This window comes from Haematobia irritans, chromosome 3, assembly GCF_050003625.1.
Source record: "Haematobia irritans isolate KBUSLIRL chromosome 3, ASM5000362v1, whole genome shotgun sequence".
Taxonomy (NCBI): domain Eukaryota; kingdom Metazoa; phylum Arthropoda; class Insecta; order Diptera; family Muscidae; genus Haematobia; species Haematobia irritans.
The window spans coordinates 210,074,130-210,095,803 of NC_134399.1; the positions used below are offsets into that span (position 1 = coordinate 210,074,130).

The 21,674-nt window shown below is 26.5% G+C and overlaps 2 protein-coding genes across 4 annotated transcripts in view; one reads left to right on the forward strand and one right to left on the reverse strand.

Moving 5' to 3' along the window:
* The window catches only part of LOC142231878 (uncharacterized), a 121,866-nt gene extending 104,022 nt beyond the window's left edge, over window positions 1–17,844 (forward strand). For all 3 annotated transcript variants that reach the window (XM_075302535.1, XM_075302536.1, XM_075302534.1), the window contains exons 6-9: window positions 7,021–7,218; window positions 11,964–12,429; window positions 16,839–17,004; window positions 17,166–17,844. In XM_075302535.1, coding sequence (XP_075158650.1) covers window positions 7,021–7,218; window positions 11,964–12,429; window positions 16,839–17,004; window positions 17,166–17,636 — 1,301 coding nt within the window. In that variant the 3' untranslated portion in view covers window positions 17,637–17,844. The remainder of the gene's footprint in view (window positions 1–7,020; window positions 7,219–11,963; window positions 12,430–16,838; window positions 17,005–17,165) is intronic.
* Window positions 1–21,137, reverse strand: part of PAPLA1 (Phosphatidic Acid Phospholipase A1) — a 187,975-nt gene extending 166,838 nt beyond the window's left edge. The window contains exon 1 of the mRNA XM_075302533.1: window positions 20,768–21,137. Within this exon, the coding sequence (XP_075158648.1) occupies window positions 20,768–20,960 (193 nt within the window). The 5' untranslated portion in view covers window positions 20,961–21,137. The remainder of the gene's footprint in view (window positions 1–20,767) is intronic.
* Between the last annotated feature and the right edge of the window lie 537 nt (window positions 21,138–21,674).

A 21,674-nucleotide genomic window follows, 5' to 3' on the forward strand; every position in this document is an offset into this window, starting at 1 on the left:
GCTAGTATATGGCCGTTAACAACCATGTCTAACTGGGTCCATATCGGTCTATAGTTATATATAGCCCTCAGATAAATCGATCCCCAATCACACAAAAATTGGTCGATATCAAGTTCATAATTGTATATATCCCCCACATAAGCGACCCCCATATTTCAATTCTGGCTCTCTACGTATCGTGCAAAAAGTGCATATCGATTCGTAAGACTTACCTATACATAACTTTTTTGTCTAATATATACCACGTATGGACTAACTCACAATTTAGAAAACGATGTTAAGAATTTTTAAGAAACCACAACCCAAGTAATTCGATTGTGGATGACATTCTTTCGTAGAAGTTTCTACGCAATTCATGGTGGAGGGTACATAAGGTTCGGCCTGGACGAACTTACGGCCGTATATAATTGTTTTAATTAAAAACGTAACTATTTTTAGTCACTTTTATAACTGACTTATTTTTTTTATACAATTAATTTTTTAATCAATCTCGAAAGAGTAAGTCAGTTAAAAAAAATTAAAATTGTCCATCATTTTTTTTAACTGGCTTAATCTTTCGATTTCCATGATCGGTATATATGTTTGCTTGGCAGAATATTGGTGGGTATTTAAGATTCGACCCGTCCGAACTTAAGCCCGTATTTACTTGTTGAGATTACTTTCATTGTTTTTAACTTGATTTGATTGTTAACATTTTAAATTTACACTTAAAGCAGTGAAATAGCAACGTTTTATAAAATTTCTCCAAAAGAACTTCATGGGAAGGGCAAAAAATCGATAAAGAATCCCGTTATGCTCTCAAAAAGAAAAGTGTATGGAACAGCTTTCAATTGTTTTGCTGGGTATTATTAGCATATTATTTATATTCAATAGAGCACTATCAAGAATATAGCTACTTTGTTTATATTCAAAATACATCGAATCATTTCAAAACAACAGTAGAAGAAAAAATTATATAGAACTAAACCAATTGTAATCAATTCATGGCAGGTAATTATATTAGAGTTGCATTTCTCATTTTGCGCATACGAAACGACGTCATTTTAATTATTTTAATCTTTGACAGCCACGTAAACAAATATGAGCCGTTCGGTCGAAAGTCCAAACTTACACATATTGACAAAGATACACATATTCGTTCAAATATAGAAATATACAATAAATTCATATAAAATATTTATCTAGTTAGAATGGTAGACGGCACAGAGAGTTCCGCTGTGACTCAATAAAAATTAAAAAAAAAATTAAACCAAACGAATTTAAAACAAATGGTTTGATATTTGCCCTCTTATAGAATCACTAACTGATAAAGCGTTTCGTTTTTTTTTTAATTCAAATTCAATAAGTAGCAGACTATTCATATCAGTAATAATATTTGATAGGTATGAGCAATTCAGTAGAAGTAGGTAATAAATGATGGGGACAAATCACTCCAAATAAATATAGCATTTATAACCAGGAGGCATAATGAGGTATTATCTAGATAATGATTGATTTGCAAACTGTGCCAAACAAAAATATTGCTTCTACTAGGGTTGATTTTTATATTTCGCTATTAGAGAAAAAAAAAATTAATATAAATTACATCACAAAAATAAATCAACGAAAATCACTTTATTGTTTTTCAAAATATTCCATTAGATCTATACACTTTTGTATGTGTTTCAAATAATTGTCAAAGCATTTTAGCCACTCTGATTAGGGTATCTATAAAACATGAATTTTGAATGCATCAACCGCTTCTCCAGGTGTTGAAAATTTTTCACCACTTATTTCATAGAGAATAAAAAGAAGTCAAGGCCTATACGGCGGTTGACCAATCAAATCGATATTTTAAGTGCTCAAAAATGCTGTTGTTTGAGCCGAGAAGAGTGATCCGTTTCGGGGGTTGGTTTCCCTGATTTCTTGGAAGACAACTACGATTGCGAAATATCCAGTTTTCCCCGGAATTTCGGTAGCTTTAATTTTAAAATTTTTATTACGAGTACGATTAGAAACGAAACATTCTTCAAAAACTTGAACTCAATTCTTGACTGATGTGGCCTATTTCCACTTTAGTGGAAATAGTTTTCTATAGCAATGAAATTTAAAAAACAAATTGCTATAGAAATAAAATTTTGAAAAAATACTTTAGAAATAAACTTTAACAAAATTTTCTATAGAAATAAAATTTTGGCAAAATTTTCTATAGAAATAAAATGTTGACAAAATTTTCTATAACATAAAATTTTGACAATATTTTCTATAGAAATAAAATTTTGACAAAATTTTCTATAGAAATAAAATTTTGACAAAATTTTCTATAGAAATAAAATATTGACAAAATTTTCTATAGAAATAAAATATTGACAAAATTTCCACTTTGGTGGAAATAGTTTTCTATAGCAATGAAATTTAAAAAACAAATTGCTATAGAAATAAAATTTTGAAAAAATACTATAGAAATAAACTTTAACAAAATTTTCTATAGAAATAAAATTTTTACTATAGAAATAAAATGTTGACAAAATTTTCTATAGAAATAAAATTTTGACAAAATTTTCTATAGAAATAAAATGTTAAAAAAAAAATTCTATACAAATAAAGTTTTGACAAAATTTTCTATAGAAATAAAATTTTCAGAAATTTTCTATAGAAATAAAATTTTGACAAATTTTCCTATAGAAATAAAATGTTGACAAAATTTTCTATAGAAATAAAATGTTGATAAAATTTTCTATAGAAATAAAATTTTGACAAAATTTTCTATAGAAATAAAATGTTGATAAAATTTTCTATACAAATAAAGTTTTGACAAAATTTTCTATAGAAATAAAATTTTCAGAAATTTTCTATAGAAATAAAATTTTGACAAAATTTTCTATAGAAATAAAATTTTGATAAAATTTTCTATAGAAATAAAATGTTGATAAAATTTTCTATAGAAATAAAATGTTGACAAAATTTTCTATAGAAATAAAATGTTGACAAAATTTTCTGTAGAAATAAAATGTTGATAAAATTTTCTATAGATATAAAATTTTGACAAAATTTTCTATAAAAATAAAGTTTTGACAAAATTTTCTATAGAAATAAAATGTTCAGAAATTTTCTATAGAAATAAAATTTTGACAAAATTTTCTATAGAAATAAAATTTTGACAAAATTTTCTATAGAAATAAAATTTTGTCAAAATTTTCTATAGATATAAAATATTGACAAAATTTTCTATAAAAATAAAGTTTTGACAAAATTTCCTATAGAAATAAAATTTTGAAAACGTTTTCTATAGCCATAAAAAAGGAAATGCTTGAAACTTCGTTTAGGCAAAGCCAACTACACTCAAAAAAGTGTTTACTTGGATCCAAAGATTTTGACTTTCCTTTAAGGATTTTGGTTATGATTCCGAACCAAAGATGCGGTATCTTTAAAATAAGGAAATTTTTTTGCGACCTATTTGTCTCTAAATTTAGGATCGATAAAATTAAAATTAGGATACAGATCTCATTTATCGAATTTTCATTATATTTTTCCGGTGTATTAATAAAGCTATTCACGTACAAACAAATGCCAGTTTAAAAATCTAATTTATGACGGATACTTCGAAGTAAAAAATATTTTCGTAATTTAAAAAAAAAAAAACTTTAAACCATAGATGCTAAATCCTCAAAATAAGTCTTAGCTTATATATTATTTGAAGCGTTTTTATCTTAAATCTAAAGATCCAATATTTCAGTTAATTTAAGGACGCTTTCTTTAAATCAAAAATGTGTTTTTTTACTTTAAAGAAAATTTGCCTTAAATTAAAGACATGCAACATTAACGAAGGGACAGAAATTTTCAAAATTTGTGTCCTAAATTTAATGAAAAAAAAATTTGAAGCAAAAATTATAAACTTCCTTTTAATTAAAATTTCATTATTTTAAAGAAATTTTTCCTTAATAGTAAGTAAATTGCGCATCCTAAAATTAAGTTTGCGTAATCTTTAATATCACGTAAATATTTTTTTTTTCAGTGTACTAAAAACTTTTTTTCAAGTGTAGTTCACTTTCGGTTGAGTGAATTACCCGAATTAATTCTGATAATTGGTTGATAGTTTTGCTCCAAGTAGAGGATGCTGATGAGGAATGTAGTAATTCCGAAACAGCTGCCCATCCAACCAATTTGCAGTCTATAGGGCTTTGCCCAATCAATCATACTTTTTCTCTGTTGGTTAAGATACGAGTACACTTGTATTTTAGTCAATGCATGGTTTTAAGCTGAAATCAAAAATAAAAATAATGAAATAAAAATTTTCTATAGAAATAAAGTCAACATGACTAAATTTTCTATAGAAATAACATATTGACAAAATTTTTTATATAAATAAACTTTTGGCAAAATTCTCTACAGAAATAAATTTTTGAAAAAAATTTCTATAGAAATTAAATGTTGACAAAGTTTTAAAAATAAAAAATAAAATATTGACGAAATTTTCTATAGAAATAAAATTTTTACAAAATATTCTAGAAAAATTAAATTTTAATTTTTATATAGAAATAAAATTTTGACAAAATTTTTTAGAGCAATAAAATTTTGACAACATTTTCTATAGAAATACAATTTTGTCAAAATTTTATTTCTATAAAATTGTATTTCTATTCCTTGATACAATACGAATTTAACGTAGGGTCGTTATTTTCAAGAACTATTTTGTATTCATGAACATTTAGTCCCGATTCTTCACGAAATGATTATGACAAAATTACCGAAAAATGTCTTAGCCAAGCTGAGTAAAATTATAAATTAACGCTTGGGTACCACAATAAAAATCCTGTGTCCATTTCGAGCCCAGAATTTTCTAGAGAAATAAAATTTTAACAAAATTTTCTATAAAAAATTTTTCGGGCTGCTATTACACCTAACCTAAGCCGACTAGCTTTAGATCTAGGCTCTATAAAATTAAAAGAAGGATACAGATCTAATTTATCGAATTTTCATTCTCTTAGAAAAAAAAAATGATCTCTTCATAGACAAGAAATTCAAATTATGGCATATATTTCAAAAATGCTTTCTTAATTTCAAAAAAAAAAATGTAAACTAAGCTTTTTTATGTTTAATACAAATATAAAATTTAAAGATTATGTCTTTAAATCAAAAATGCCAATCATAACTTTAACGGAAATTTTCATTGAATTTAAAGTTGGGTCGTTATTTTCAAGAACTATTTTGTATTCATGAACAAAATTACCGAAAAATGTCTTAGCCAAGCTGAGTAAAATTATAAATTAACGCTTGTGTATCACAATAAATACCCTGTGTCCGTTTCTAGCCCAAATGCTTCATTTCCACCCTATTGTCTGACGTAAAATAACAAGAAGCAAAATATTTTTTTTTGTAAATTTCGACGATTCGCTGAGCTTCTTTTTTAATAATGAAGAAAAAAATTTTTTTGAAAAAAATCCCCAATACTGGCAAAACTGGCTGAAACAACATCTATGTGTGTAAATATAACCATAGCGATAGGCGGTAGGCGAACATATTATTTACGTGTATTTCTTATGGGAAGCCCAAAATCCGCGACGGAATACCGTGACGGCTATCGGCGTGTCGCTAAATTAAAACTTATTCTAACTCCTTGGCGAAAACTGGTATAGTGTTGCTATCGCTTATCAATTTTTTTAACTCACCATTATTTTTTCTTGAAATAACTCAACAAATAATAAGCCATTGTATGTTTTTATCCAACTTCATTGTTTAATATTGTCAAAGAATGCTGTATTGACAACAAAAACGCTAGGAAACGTGAAAAAGGGAATTATTCGCCGTCAAGCTTATTGTATTTGCCGTTGCGGCAAAAATGTTTCGCCTACCGCCTATCGCTATGGTTATATTTACACACTATGACGGAATTAATTGCCTTACAATTGCCAATATAGGCTTACATTCTGCGAATGAAAACAATCATGCAATATACCAAATGAAGGCATAATTAATAATTTCATGATTCATCTAATCCATCCCCACCTAATAAACAACTTGCTGTAATGCAAAGCGTGTAATACTCCCATATCAACAAGTTTCCCATTCCCCCCTCGAAACGCACAAAAAACACACTATGGCAAACTATTTTCAACCCCTATGGTTGGTAAATGCAAACAAAACAACAATGATGTGGCAACCCAGTGCATGGAATAAAAAAATACTATAACAAAATCGTATGTTGTGCTCTCTTGTCTCTCGCTCTCTTGCTATGTCATCCTTTCGTAACAGGCGAAAATTACAGCAATAAATTATCCTTAAATTTGCCAAAGTGCAATGAGACAAACGGCAAAAAAATCCAAAGCACTTTTTTTTCTAATCTCTACACAAAAATGAAAAAAAATAATTTAGAAATTACCTTGGTGCGACGCAGTTATCAGCTGTTTTGTTTTTGTTGTTAGAAATTGAATAGAAACAAAACTATTTCACATTATCTTTTGTACATTGGTATTTTTAGATTTATTTCAAATTTGTGTTTATTTCCTCCTATAGCTGGTGTAAGATTTTCATTAACAAACACTTGACACTTTGTTCAATGGATGTCGAAAGATTTCACATAGGTTTTCTTATAAAAACTTTACACATTATATTACAACAAATACACTTTCTAAGCCCATTATTTAATTAACTTTCTATCGGTTTATATTCACTCGCACCAACTTTACATTAACAATGAGTTCAATAATTAGAGAAAAAACACCTTTTCTGTAAGAACAGCACTTTATTTATTATTATTTTTTACGTTTTTTCTGTTATTTGTTAATGAAATAGCTGGGCTGACGTGTGTTGTTGTTATTGCAAACCACGATAAACTAAAACAGTCATACTAATGGCCATTCACAATAGGCAATAATCAACATATGAAATGGTGCGAGTACTCACAATCACAATAACACACAATACCAAATAGAATAGACATGCCACATTATTTATATTGCCAAATCGCCTTAACAGAACCGTTAATTTAAATTATTTTCTTTCTTTTTTTTGCACCCTTTTTTCCAATATCTCTGCTTTTAGAAATAAATCTCAAAAAATTGGTTAAATTTAAAACACGTCTAATGATAACCAAGGATGATGATAAACGTTTGGATGCCTATGTCCCATTAACGAAATTACGCAAGGCCACAGTGTACAAATTGAAAATAATACCCGAAGATTTGAATAGCGAATATACTGTGTTTATACGCGGCGAACGTAAGGCTGATACATTTTTAGGTAAGTATGGTATATTATTGTTTGTTGATGCTTTGAAGATTTACGCTCAACTGAATGCGAATAGAATTTTTCATGTTCAATGATTTCTATTCGAACACAATCGATCGAGTCGAGAGAGATAATGAAAATACAGTTAGGTGATGATAACACTGTTCACCTATGATGCAAACCCCGTCTTGTCAGAAGGAAATAAATATACATATTTATTATTGATTTGAGTCAAGTGTAATTCGAAGTCCATTAGGAAAACACCAATGTATTGTATTTTAGCATTCACTTTATTTAAAACAGATGACAAGCTTTTCCTCAAATATGATAACTTAATATCAAGCTTGGTGTTACAGTAGGAGAGCGACACAGAAACAACTATCTAAAGTGTTGCTGAAAATTTTAATTTTTATTATCAAGTTACGAAAATTTTTTTATTTTAAAATATTGAATCACATCTGTTAAGTTAATACGGTAAGCTGACTGCAGTTCAAAAATACATCCAAATGTAAAATATTCAAACATATGGTTACATCATAATTTATTTCTAGAAAATTTTGTTAAAATTTTATTTTTAAAAAAAATTTTGTCAAAATTTTAGTTCTATAGAATATTTTGTCAACATTTTATATCTATAGAAAATTTTGTCAAAATTGTATTTCTATCGAAAATTTTGTCAACATTTTATTTTTATAGAAAATACTGTCAAAATTTTATTTCTATAGAAAATTTTGTCAAAATTTTATTTCTATAGAAAATTTTCCCAAAATTTTAATTCTATAGAAAATTTTCTCAAAATTTTATACATTTTTTATAAAATTTTGTCAAAAGTTTATTTCGATGGAAAATTTTGTCAAAATTTTATTTCTTTGGAAAATGTTGCCCTAAAATTTTATTTCGATGGAAAATTTTCTCAAAATTTTATTTCTTTGGAAAATGTTGTCAAAAGTTTATTTCTTTGGAAAATTTTGTCAAAATTTTATTTCTATAGCAAATGTTCTCCAAATTTTATTTCTATAGAAAATTTTGTAAAAATTTTATTTCTATAGAAAATTTTGTAAAAATTTTATTTCTATAGAAAATTTTCTCAAAATTTTATTTCTGTAGAAATTTTTGTCAAAATTTTATTTCTATCGAAAATTTTGTAAAAATTTTATTTCTATAGAAAATTTTGTCAACATTTTATTTCTATAGAAAATTTTGTCAAAATTTTATTTCCATAGCAAATTTTGTCAAAATTTTATTTCTATAGAAAATTTTGTCAAAATTTTATTTCTATAGAAAATTTAGTCAAAATTTTATTTCTACAGAAAATTTTGTCAACATTTTATTTCTATAGAAAATTTTATCAAAAGTTTATTTTAATAGAACATTTTGTCAAAAGTTTATTTTTATAGAACATTTTGTCAACTTTTTATTTCTATAGAAAATTTTATCAAAATTTTATAAAAATTTGTCAAAAGTTTCTTTCTTTGGAATATTTTGTCAAAATTTTATTTCTTTGGAAAATTTTGCCCTAAAATTTTATTTCTTTGGAAAATTTTCTCAAAATTTTATTTCTTTGGAAAATTTTGTCAAAAGTTTGTTTCTAAAGAAAATTTTGTAAAAATTTTATTTCTATAGAAAATGTTCTCAAAATTTTTTATAAATTTTTGTCAAAAGTTTATTTCTTTGGAAAAATTTGTCAAAATTTTATTTCTTTGGAAAATTTTGTCAAAAGTTTATTTCTTTGGAAAATTTTATCAAAATTTTATTTCTATAGAAAATGTTCTTCAAATATTATTTCTATAGAAAATGTTCTTCAAATTTTATTTCTATAGAAAATTTTGTCAAAATTTTATTTCTATAGAATTTTATTTCAATAGAATTTTATTTCTATAGAAAATTTTGTCAAATATTTATTTCTATAGAAGATTTTCTCAAAATTTTATTTCTATAGAAAATTTTGTCAAAATTTTATTTCTATAGAAAATTTTGTCAAAATTTTATTTTTTTTTTTTCTGTAGAAATTTTTGTCAAAATTTTATTTCTATCGAAAATTTTGTCAAAATTTTATTTCTATAGAAAACTTTGTCAACATTTTATTTCTATAGAAAATTTTGTCAAAATTTTATTTCCATAGCAAATTTTGTCAAAATTTTATTTCTATAGAAAATTTAGTCAAAATTTTATTTCTATAGAAAATTTAGTCAAAATTTTATTTCTACAGAAAATTTTGTCAACATTTTATTTCTATAGAAAATTTTATCAAAAGTTTATTTTAATAGAACATTTTGTCAAAAGTTTATTTTTATAGAACATTTTGTCAACTTTTTATTTCTATAGAAAATTTTATCAAAATTTTATAAAAATTTGTCAAAAGTTTCTTTCTTTGGAAAATTTTGTCAAAATTTTATTTCTTTGGAAAATTTTGCCCTAAAATTTTATTTCTTTGGAAAATTTTCTCAAAATTGTATTTCTTTGGAAAATTTTGTCAAAAGTTTGTTTCTAAAGAAAATTTTGTAAAAATTTTATTTCTATAGAAAATGTTCTCAAAATTTTTTATAAATTTTTGTCAAAAGTTTATTTCTTTGGAAAAATTTGTCAAAATTTTATTTCTTTGGAAAATTTTGCCAAAAGTTTATTTCTTTGGAAAATTTTATCAAAATTTTATTTCTATAGAAAATGTTCTTCAAATTTTATTTCTATAGAAAATGTTCTTTAAATTTTATTTCTATAGAAAATTTTGTCAAAATTTTATTTCTATAGAATTTTATTTCAATAGAATTTTATTTCTATAGAAAATTTTGTCAAATATTTATTTCTATAGAAGATTTTCTCAAAATTTTATTTCTATAGAAAATTTTGTCAAAATTTTATTTCTATAGAAAATTTTGTCAAAATTTTATTTCTATAGAAAATTTTGTCAAATTTTTTTTCTAAAGAAAATTTTGTCAAAATTTTATAAAAATTTGTCAAAAGTTTCTTTTTTTGGAAAATTTTGTCAAAATTTTATTTCTTTGGAAAATTTTGCCCTAAATTTTTATTTCTTTGGATAATTTTCTCAAAATTTTTTTTCTTTGGAAAATTTTGTCCAAAGTTTATTTCTAAAGAAAATTTTGTCAAAATTTTATTTCTATAGAAAATTTTCTCAAAATTTTATTTCTATAGAAAATTTTCTCAAAATTTTATAAAATTTTTTATAAAATTTTGTCAAAAGTTTATTTCTTTGGAAAATTTTGTCAAAATTTTATTTCTTTGGAAAATTTTGTCAAAAGTTTATTTCTTTGGAAAAATTTATCAAAATTTTATTTCTATAGAAAATGTTCTTCAAATTTTATTTCTATAGAAAACGTTCTTCAAATTTTATTTCTATAGAAAATTTTGTCAAAACTTTTTTTCTATAGAATTTTATTTCTATAGAAAATTTTGTCAACATTTTATTTCTATAGAAAATTTTCTCAAAATTTTATTTCTATAGAAAATTTTCTCAAAATTTTATTTCTATAGAAAATTTTCTCAAAATTTTATTTCTATAGAAAATTTTCTCAAAATTTTATTTCTATAGAAAATTTTGTCAAATTTTTTTTCTAAAGAAAATTTTGTCAAAATTTTATTTCTATAGAAAATTTTGTCAAAATGTTATTTCTATAGAAAATTTTGTCAAAATTGTATTTCTATCGAAAATTTTGTCAACATATTATTTTTATAGAAAATGCTGTCAAAATTTTATTTTTATAGAACATTTTGTCAACATTTTATTTCTATAGAAAATTTTCTCAAAATTTTTAAAATTTGTTCACAAGTTTCTTTCTTTGGAAAATTTTGTCAAAATTTTATTTCTTTGGAAAATTTTGTCAAAATTTTATTTCTTTGGAAAATTTTGCCTCAAAATTTTATTTCTTTGGAAAATTTTCTCAAAATTTTATTTCTATAGAAAATTTTCTCAAAATTCTATAAAATGTTTTTATAAAATTTATTCTTTGGAAAATTATTTCTTTGGAAAAATTTGTCAAAATTTTATTTCTTTGGAAAATTTTATCAAAATTTTATTTCTATAGAAAATGTTCTTCAAATTTTATTTCTATAAAAAATGTTCTTCAAATTTTATTTCTATAGAAAATGTTCTTCAAATTTTATTTCTATAGAAAATTTTGTCAAAATTTTATTTCTATAGAATTTTATTTCTATAGAAAATGTTGCCCTAAAATTTTATTTTCTATAGAAAATTTTTTCAACATTTTATTTCTATAGAAAATTTTCTCAAAATTTAATTTCTATAGAAAATTTTGTCAAAATTTTATTTCTATAGAAAATTTGGTCAATTTTTTTTTTCTAAAGAAAATTTTGTCAAAATTTTATTTCTATAGAAAATTTTGTCAAAATTTTATTTCTATAAAAAATTTTGTCAAAATTTTATTTCTATAGAAAATTTTGTCAAAATTATACTTCTGTAGAATATTTTATAAAAATTTTATTTCTAAAGAAATTTTTGTCAAAAAAAAAATCTTTTAAAAAATAGGTATGATTAAAATTTCTCAAACAGACAGCAAATTAAACCAAGCCTATCTGATCAAAATCACTTGTTTTTGGATCGCAAACATAATTTCCGAAGCTTTAACAAATAAACTATTCCGCAATCCAAATGTAGTAGTCTTTTGCACAATCTGTTCATTTGATAATCATATATAGTTTTTTTTTTAAACCTTGAACTTTCACATGTTTGATCGATACAAAATATTTCAAAATTTGTCCATTTGCTTACGCTTTATTTTCAGATGATATGATCAAACATTTTGAGACATATTTCTATGAAGGACATACACTGTATCCGGCACGCTTGCGTAATGGCAAATTACAAAGCATAACATCCGCCTTAGCTTTGGCCAATGTTCCAACTCATAGTAATATTCGTTTCCCCGATGACAAAATCGATAGTAAAGAACCCAAAGATGAAGTTGAAACATTTTCATCGGAAGAAATTCATCGTAACATGGAAGACGCATTACCATCGAATGCTACAGCTTTGGCCGAACAAAATGATTTACTAAATCAAAGAGGCACCAATGCTCTACAGCGAAAAAATACAAAAATCGAATTGGGCATACATTCACAAGTATTGATTGTTCCTGGTATGATGGGTCAATTGTATTTTGAGGTGACAAACACAGGATGCGATAGTATTTTCTATAATATACAAGTGATCGATGAAAAACGTTATCTCATGAGATTAGCACCACAAAGGTAAGAGAAAGAGAGAGAAAATGATGATAGTTATAGCTGGAAAAAATGTGAAAGTGATTATGAGATCGGCCGATTGATTATCAATAGATTGGGAATAAGTAAGCACGTTTTTTGTTTTTATGCCAGTGAAAAATTTACAGAAAGTCGTAAAAAAACAACAAAGACTTGAGTCTTGATTCAGGGACAATTTAATGATAGAGAGGACGTAACAGATGCTACAAAATGGATAAATTTTCACAAGAGATGCATAAAAGGAAATTCAAGCGTCAAAACTTCAATAACTTTATAAAAGTCATATACAGACCGCAAGTTGATGTAACGCCTAAAAGAATATCCTAGCAACTCAGGAATTCTCCTTGCAGCTTTAACATGATCATAAATTTCTATAGAAAATGTTGACAAAAATTTCTATAGAAAGTTTTGTCACAGTTTTATTTCTATAGAAAATTTTATCAAAATTTTATTTTTATAGAAAATTTTGTCAAAATTTTATTTGTATAGAACATTTTCTGAAAATTTTATTTCTATAGAAATTGTTCTCAAAATTTTATTTCTATAGAAACTTTTGTCAAAACTTTATTTCTATAGAAAATTTTGTCAAAACTTTATTTTTATAAAAAATTTTGTCAACATTTTATTTCTATAAAAAATTTTGTCAAAATTTTATTTTTATAGAAAATTATGTCAAAATTTTATTTTTATAGGAAATTTTGTCAAAATTTTATTTCTATAGAAAATGTTGTCAAAATTTTATTTGTATAGAACATTTTCCCAAAATTTTATTTCTATAGAAATTTTTTTCAAAACTTTATTTCTATAGAAAATTTTGCCAAAACTTAATTTTTATAAAAAATTTTTTCAACATTTTATTTCTATAAAAAATTTTGTTAAAATTTTATTTTTTTAGAAAATTTTGTCAATAATTTTATTTCTATAGACAATTTTGTCAAAATTTTATTTCTATAGAAAATTTTGTCAAAACTTTATTTCTATAGAAAATCTCTTAAACATTTTTTATAGAAAATTTTGTCAACATTTTATTTCTGTAGAAAATTTTGTCAAAATTTTATTTCTATAGAAAATTTTGTCAAAATTTTATTTCTATAGAAAATTTTGTCAAAATTTTATTTCTACAGAAAATTTTTTCAAAATTTTATTCTATAGAAAATTTTTTCAAAATTTTATTTCTATAGAAAATTCTCACAAAATGTTATTTCTATAGAAAATTTTGTCAAAGCTTTATTTCTATAGAAAATGTTGTCAACATTTTATTTTTATAGAAAATTTTGTCAAAATTTTATTTTTATAAAAAATTTTGTCAAAATTTTATTTCTATAGAAAATTTTGTCAACATTTTATTTCTATTGAAATTTTTGTCAAAATTTTATTTCTATAGAAAAATTTCTCAAAATTTTATTTCTATAGAAAATTTTGTCAAAATTTTATTTCTATAGAAAATTTTGTCAAAATTTTATTGCTGTAGGAAATTTTGTCAAAAATTTATTTTTATAGAAAATTTTGTCAAAATTTGGCTGGTTTTATTTTGAGCGTACTTCCTCTTACTTCATTCGTCAAATATGGTTGAAGTACAAACCAACAATAACAAAACAAAACGAATGAAGTAAAAGGAAGCACGCTCAAAATAAACCCAGCCAACTGCACTCAAATCGATGATTTGAAAGTGGCAAAGGGAAATGTTTGTACAAAGATTTATTTCGCCAAAAGCCCACTATCATAAACCTTTTTCGGAAGGTTCAAGTGTGGTTCACTTTGGGTTTGGTGAACTACCAGAATTTGTTCTGATAATTGGTTGATAGTTTTGCTGCAAGTAGATGATGCTGATGAGGAATGTGGTAATTCCGAAACGTGCTTCCATCCAACCATCTTGAAGTCTATAGGGCTTTGCCCAAATAAATTTGACTAACATTCCTTTCCTCTGTTGGTTAAGCTACTCTTGTAATTTAGTCAACGCAGTGGCTTTTAAGCTGGGATCAAAACAACAAATATGATTGAAGTACAAACCAACAATAACAAAACAAAACCAAAAAAAATATTTCTATAGAACATTTTGTCAAAATTTTATTTCTATAGACATATTTGTCAAAATTTTATTTCTATAGAAAATCTCTTAAACATTTTTTATAGAAAATTTTGTCAAAATTTTATTTCTATAGAAAAGTTGATGTAACGCCTAACAGAATATCCTAGGAACTCAGGAATTCCCCTTGCAGCTTCACAATGGTCACAAATTTCTATAGCAAAAATGTTGACAATTTCTATAGAAAATTTTATCAAAATGTTATTTCTATTATTTCTATGGAAAATTTTCTCAAAATTTTATTTGTATAGAAAATTTTCTCAAAATTTTATTTGTATAGAAAATTTTGTCAAAACTTTATTTCCATAGAAAAATTTGTCAAAACTTTATTTCCATAGAAAAATTTGTCAAAACTTTATTTTTGTAAAAAATTTTGTCAACATTTTATTTTTATAAAAAATTTTGTCGACATTTTATTTTTATACACAAATTTTTCAACATTTTATTTTTATAGCAAATTATGTCAAAATTTTATTTCTATGGAGAATTTTGTCAAAATTTTATTTCTATAGAAAATTTTCTGAAAATTTTATTTCTATAGCAAATTTTCTCAAAATTTTATTTCTATAGAAAATTTTGTCAAAATTGTATTTCTATAGAAAATTTTTTCAAAATTTTATTTCTATAGAAAATTTTGTCAAAATTTTATTTGTATTTCTATACATTTTCTCAAAATTTTATTTCTATAGAAAATTTTCTCAAAATTTTATTTCTATAGAAAATTTCGTCAAAACTTTATTTCTATAAAAAAATTTGTCAAAACTTTATTTTTGTAAACAATTTTGTCAACATTTTATTTTTATAAAAAAAATTTTCAACATTTTATTTTTATAAAACAATTTGTCAACATTTTAGTTTTATAAAAAATTTAGTCAAAATTTTATTTCTATAGAAAATTTAGTCACAATTTTATTTTTATAAAAAAATTTGTCAAAATTTTATTTCTATAGAGAATTTTGTCAAAATTTTATTTCTGCAGAAAATTTTCTCAAAATTTTATTTCTATAGAAAATCTCTTAAACATTTTTTTATAGAAAATTGTGTCAAAATTTTATTTCTATAGAAAATTTTGTCAAAATTTTATTTCTATAGAAAATTTTGTCAAAATTTTATTTTATAAAAAATTTTGTTATAATTTTATTTTTATAAATTTTTTTTTCAAAAGTTTACAAAACTTTATGTCTATAGAAAATTTTGTCAAAATTGTATTTCAAAATTTTTTCAAAGTTTTATTTCTATAGAAAATTTTGCCAAATTTTATTTCTATAGAAAAATTTGTCAAAATTTTATTTCTATAGAATATTTTCTCAAAATTTTATTTCTATAGAAAATTTTGCCAAATTTTATTTCTATAGAAAATTTTGTCAAAATTTTATTTATATAGAAAATTTTCTCAACATTTTATTTCTATAGAAAATTTTTTCAAAATTTTATTTTATAAAAAATTTTGTTATAATTTTATTTTTATAGAATTTTTTTCAAAATTTTACAAAATTTTATGTCTATAGAAAATTTTGTCAAAATTTTATTTCAATTTTTTTTTCAAAGTTTTATTTCTATAGAAAATTTTGCCAAATTTTATTTCTATAGAAAAATTTGTCAAAATTTTATTTCTATAGAAAATTTTCTCAAAATTTTATTTCTATAAAATTTTTGTCAAAATTTTATTTCTATAGAAAATTTTTTTCAAAATTTTATTTCTATAGAAAATTTTCTCAAAATGTTATTTCTATAGAAAATTTTCTCAAAATTTTATTTCTATATAAAATTTTGTCAAAATTTTATTTCTATACAAAATTTTCTCAAAATTTTATTTCTATAGAAAATTTTGTCAAAATTTCATTTTTATAAAAAATGTTGGCAACATTTTATTTTTATAAAAAAATTAGTAAAAACATTATTTCTACAGAAAATTTTTTTAATATTTTATTTTTATAGAAAAAATTGTCAAAATTTTATTTCTATAGAGAATTTTATTTCTATAGACATATTTGGCAAAATTTTATTTCTATAGAAAATCTCTTAAAATTTTTTTATAGAAAACTTTGTCAAAATTCTATAGTGGTTATAGAAGCAGCGGCTTTGTCTGCCGAAAATGTTATACAAAATTTAATTTAATCCTATTTTCCTTAAGTTTCGTAAAGAAAAAGAAGTTCACTGTAAATGGCGGTAAAATTTATATTTGATAAATTGAAATGTCAAAAAAAGTGTTAGAGGTTAAAAAAATTGAGACATTTACATAATCACCTATATTTAAGTCCAAGTTTCTGGGAAGTTTAATGAAACAGAAATATTTTAATGTGTATTTCAGCATTTTCCTACGAGCTGGTCAAATGGCTACAGTTACTGTTACCGTTCTCGTGCCCCAAGCCACCGAAGCAGGTACAATAGATCATATTACCTTTTCTGCCACCGGAGCAAGTTCGACCACATCATTGTCAGTAAATTTAAAAGTAATAACGGCCATCGATATACAGGTAAATTAATTCAAAAAGTATTTAGCCAATTAAAAATCTAATTAATGCCATCAATTAAAGTTTTTAATTGAATACTTTTTCAAATTCAATTAAAATTTTATTGAGTTCTTTCTGTGAATGCTAATAAAAACTATAAATATTCTTCTCCCCCTCTTGTACAGGACAATGTAGCTCCTACACTGGATTGGAATTTCGGTAGCCGCTGTGAATCAATTGTTTCAACCGATTCTACAACTTGTGCTGATCGTTTTTGGACTCTCTATATAACAGCACAAGATACACAAACTGGTATTATGCGACTACAATCAACTCCTACCGCAGGTTTGGTTTATACCGGATCTTATACAATTGGTAGCGCAGAACCCTTGAAAGCCACATATATTGCAACATGCTGTGAGCCTAAAGTTAATCTAGTGGTCTATGATGTTGTAGGCAATCAAAGATCCTATAGTATTGATGTAAGAGATTTGGTATTAACGGAAGCTTCAATAGCGGCCATATCATTGGGTGTTATCCTATTGATAATAATATTGATCCTATTAATATGGGCAATTGTATGGTGTTGTCGAAGACGTAAAATTGTATTGGATATGCCCACATATCGTTCGCATTCGACAAGAAGTATGGAATAGATGATTTTTTTTACGAAAACGAATAAAGTATTGAATTTGTAGATATTTAAGTTAGAACGTTAAGTTTAAAATTTTTAAGTTCAGAAATTTATTAAGTGCCAAATTAAAAGTATAAATGAAAATGTTTTACTCTACTTTTATTTTATAGTACATAATACGACTAAAAAAATCACATGAAATCACTAAAATAAAATAAGATTATTAATAATTGTATGACAATATTTATTTAAATGGAAACAATTTCAAGATTGTAGAAAGGCTGTCTTTATTCTCACATCAGAGAATAGACCCGGTACCATCCGGTGTTCTAGTTTTAAATGGGTCTGCTTCATTCTCTGAATCCGGTTCATTGAAATGTAATAAAATCCAAGCCAAGTAATAAAATCCTGTCTTATTAAACAACTTCAACTACAAATACAAAACAGAGAATGAAGCCGCCGAGTCGCTCTGCCGATTTTAGCGGCCGCTGACCATTTACTACCAGTCAATGCTGCCGCCGGATATGTCGCTTAAATCGACTCTAATTTAACCGACAATCATCATTTTTGCCAAAAATTTTAACTTCCTTGAACCCTTGCTCGACTCTTTGCCTGGCTTCATTAGTGGAATCACCCTACCCATTTTCCACACATCGGGTATAATGATGTAGAGTACTCAACACCAAGTATTCCCAGATACTTCAGCATTACCATAGAGATTCCGTCAGGGCCCAGCGCCTTGGATAGTTTGGCGCTGTTGATGACATTGGTAACTTCAGCTATGGTAAAATGTGGTGTATTGCTGGCTCAGAGACCACGAAAACGACGAATTGCTCTCCTTTTCACTCTATCACTCACCGGATGCTCAACAAATTGTAGGTTGAAAAATCTAGCGCACCCCTTCGGATCAGACACATCGCCAAAGGTAACTGAAATCCCATCATACCTGAAATCCCAGCGGAGTTGGAAAGGGCTGCCACAGTTGACCACAACTTACCTATACCTGTGTGCAAGATATATTGCTTCGTGGTCTCGAACCATGTGTTTCGCTTATGCTCGTCGACTATCTCACTCTAATCTCTAGATTCAATTCCCTGAACTGCTGTAATTACCCATATTTCTCGAGGGGGCCTCTTCGTTCACCGTGCATAATTTGAAGTCGTCTATCTGCTCTGCCAAAGCTATGCCCCTCAGGCGTTACCCAGGAGATAATGCCAAAGTTCCTAGCACCATACTAATGTCATTCAATTAGAAGTGTGCACGTGACTCACGTGCACATCTCTACACTAGAGGTGTGCACGTGAGTAATATTTTCCTCGAGCTCACGCACACTCACGACGGAATAATCTTATTCACGCACACACACGCACGATATTGTTTGGTAGGACTCTCGCTCACGCACACTCACGAAAAGAAAATTTGTACTCACGCACGAAATGTCGTGACTCACAAAAATATCGTGACTGACGAATAATTTTGTGACTAATTTACCGTGAGCGTTATTAAACTCTTAATACCCCAGGTGTCACTATAATTGTAAATGATTTCATCTCGTAAGCGTTTAATGTCCGTGGGCGGGATTTTTACGTGAGCGTATTTTTCCGAAATTCGTTACTCACGAAGAAATTATTTGCGTGACTCACGCACGACTTTTGGTTTGTTAATCACGCTGACGTACACTCATGCCGTTACCATCGGCGTGACTCATGACTCACGCGTGAGTCACGAAATTTTTCGTGATTCACTACAATTCCGTGTACGTGCACATCTCTACTCTACATTCAATGTTTGAGCTATAACCTGAAGCAAAGCTACCAATCGGCCAATCCTCATACTTTCCATGCTAGTGTCTGGCATAAGCGAGATAGGTCTATACTGCACGGAACGGTGAATCTGATCTGATGTTTTTTTCATTGTATTGTTCCTAATTGTCTCAAAGGTGGCGTTGTCTACTTGTCTTTGCCGCACCTGCTAGAGGTCAATACCTTCATGATCATATTTTTTGGCAATCTGCTACTAAAGAGGACTGCATATTTTGGATTTTGAACAACTGGTTAACTTTTTGGTGTCATCAATGTTACTGGAAGCCCAAGCTAACGATCGAGTCCTTCCGGAATGTTTGCTAAAAAAAACATGCAGTCAAATGTCAGGCCCAGAATGTTCATGCCCTTAAACGTGGCTCTTGAATTTGCCTAAGGATGTGAATATGGAGGATCTTTTAAAACTCGTTAATTCTTCAGGTTCGATGGTGCAATGCGAGATAGGGCTGCTTTTCGCTTGATGACACAGAATTGAAAATAATTAATGCTGTAATCAACGGACCGCAACGGTACATCTCGAGAATTTCGATAAATGGCCTGTTTAACCCTCCAACCTTCTTTAACCTTCTTTTTATTTTACCCATTTTTGTTGTCTTAAGGTGTGTTTTACTAAAAGCTTCTTCATTAAATGAAGACCGCCTAAAGGCGGGCTTGGGCATTAGAGGGTTAAGTTCAGTAGTTACTCTTCAGTTTACCACAAACAAAATAATGGAGATTTTATAAGGTGCCGAATCGTCGTACACAAAAATGTGGTATAATTGTATACCCTTTTTACTGATTTATTTTTGATTTTAGCGGCTAAACTCGAACTTAGTACCCACCTTTACGAAGGAGCCTAGCTTTCGAGAAATCGACGTTGGAAATTTTATATATATTTTTTTCCCAAATAAAAAAATCTATGTCCTGGACAAAAAACGGACCAATCGTACAACTTGTTTTAAAGTAGATTTCAATATAAACAATATATAAAAGCAAAGCCACCCCTTTAACACCAACAGATAAATTTCACTTTTACATCTTTTAAGTTTTGCAGAAGCAATATTGAACTATCGACAACCGCTCTATGCCATCATTGTGTCGATGAACTATCTACACCTACTATCTGCAATGAATGACCCTGTATTTCAACCAAAATTTTGTCAATGAAAATTCTGATAAGATTACCCACTACAAGACAAAATACACGTAAGTGATGGCAGACTTTTGACAAACCAACTCGTTTTTTTTTGCAAATAACAGCCTACCATCTAATCAATCAACAGGTTGTAACTATTTATTCACCATGTACAACTACTCTTTTAGTAATAAAAAGTGAATTGGAATTTTCACTTACCTCTTCCAAGTAATGCTGTGGGTGTGACCGATGGTGGCGGTGGTGGTGCATGGACTATAGGAGGAGCTGCCGGTAGCAATTGTGGTTTATTGGGAAAATCATCAAATGTTAAACCTGTAACAGAGGCACTTAACAGTGGATTCTTTATGGGAGTCGAGCCCGAACGATGTTGGGATTTCGAAGAATCACTCATATTTTAATTTCAATTTTGGGTTGTACGTAATGCAATATAGTGGGTGTTTTTTTGCCAAAGGGCTTAGGTTTTTAACAATTGTTTATGCAAAGGAATTTTCACACGGCGAAAAGCTATTGCGGTAGTATTTTGATACAAATATTGCCCGATACAAAAAATTCCCGACACATCAGCAAACGAATAGAATAACAACACTAATCAAATATAAACAGCTGTGATCCTGTCAAGGTTGCCACTCCATAGTTTTTTCTTGCCATCGCCTAATGTTGTCATTGTAGTGTGTTTTCGGTACATTACGGCCAGTACTAACAGCCAAATTCTCATATCCGAAACGAAAACTTTCGTTCGACTGAAAAAGACCAATAAATGTATAGACGTCTCATTTCAATTCACAATGACTTAGTTTATTTGCAGCATAGACCAATGAAGGTATAGCCATCTTAAGTGAATTCACAGCACACCGTAGATGGTTCTTGTTCGTCTGCAAATGACAAGGCATATTAATTAAAGGTAAAGTCATGCAATCAGGTGACTAATATCGACATTCATCTTGTCAAAGTCTTTGTTTACGTTTAGTAGGTTTGTTTACATTCTTTGTGTACATAAATATTGCTTTTATTTACATTGTGTTGTTTGTATGGGTTTAATTTTATGAAACTTTTCGCCTACGTGTTAGAAACTGGGGAGAAAAATAAAAGAGCTTTCTTGAAAAAC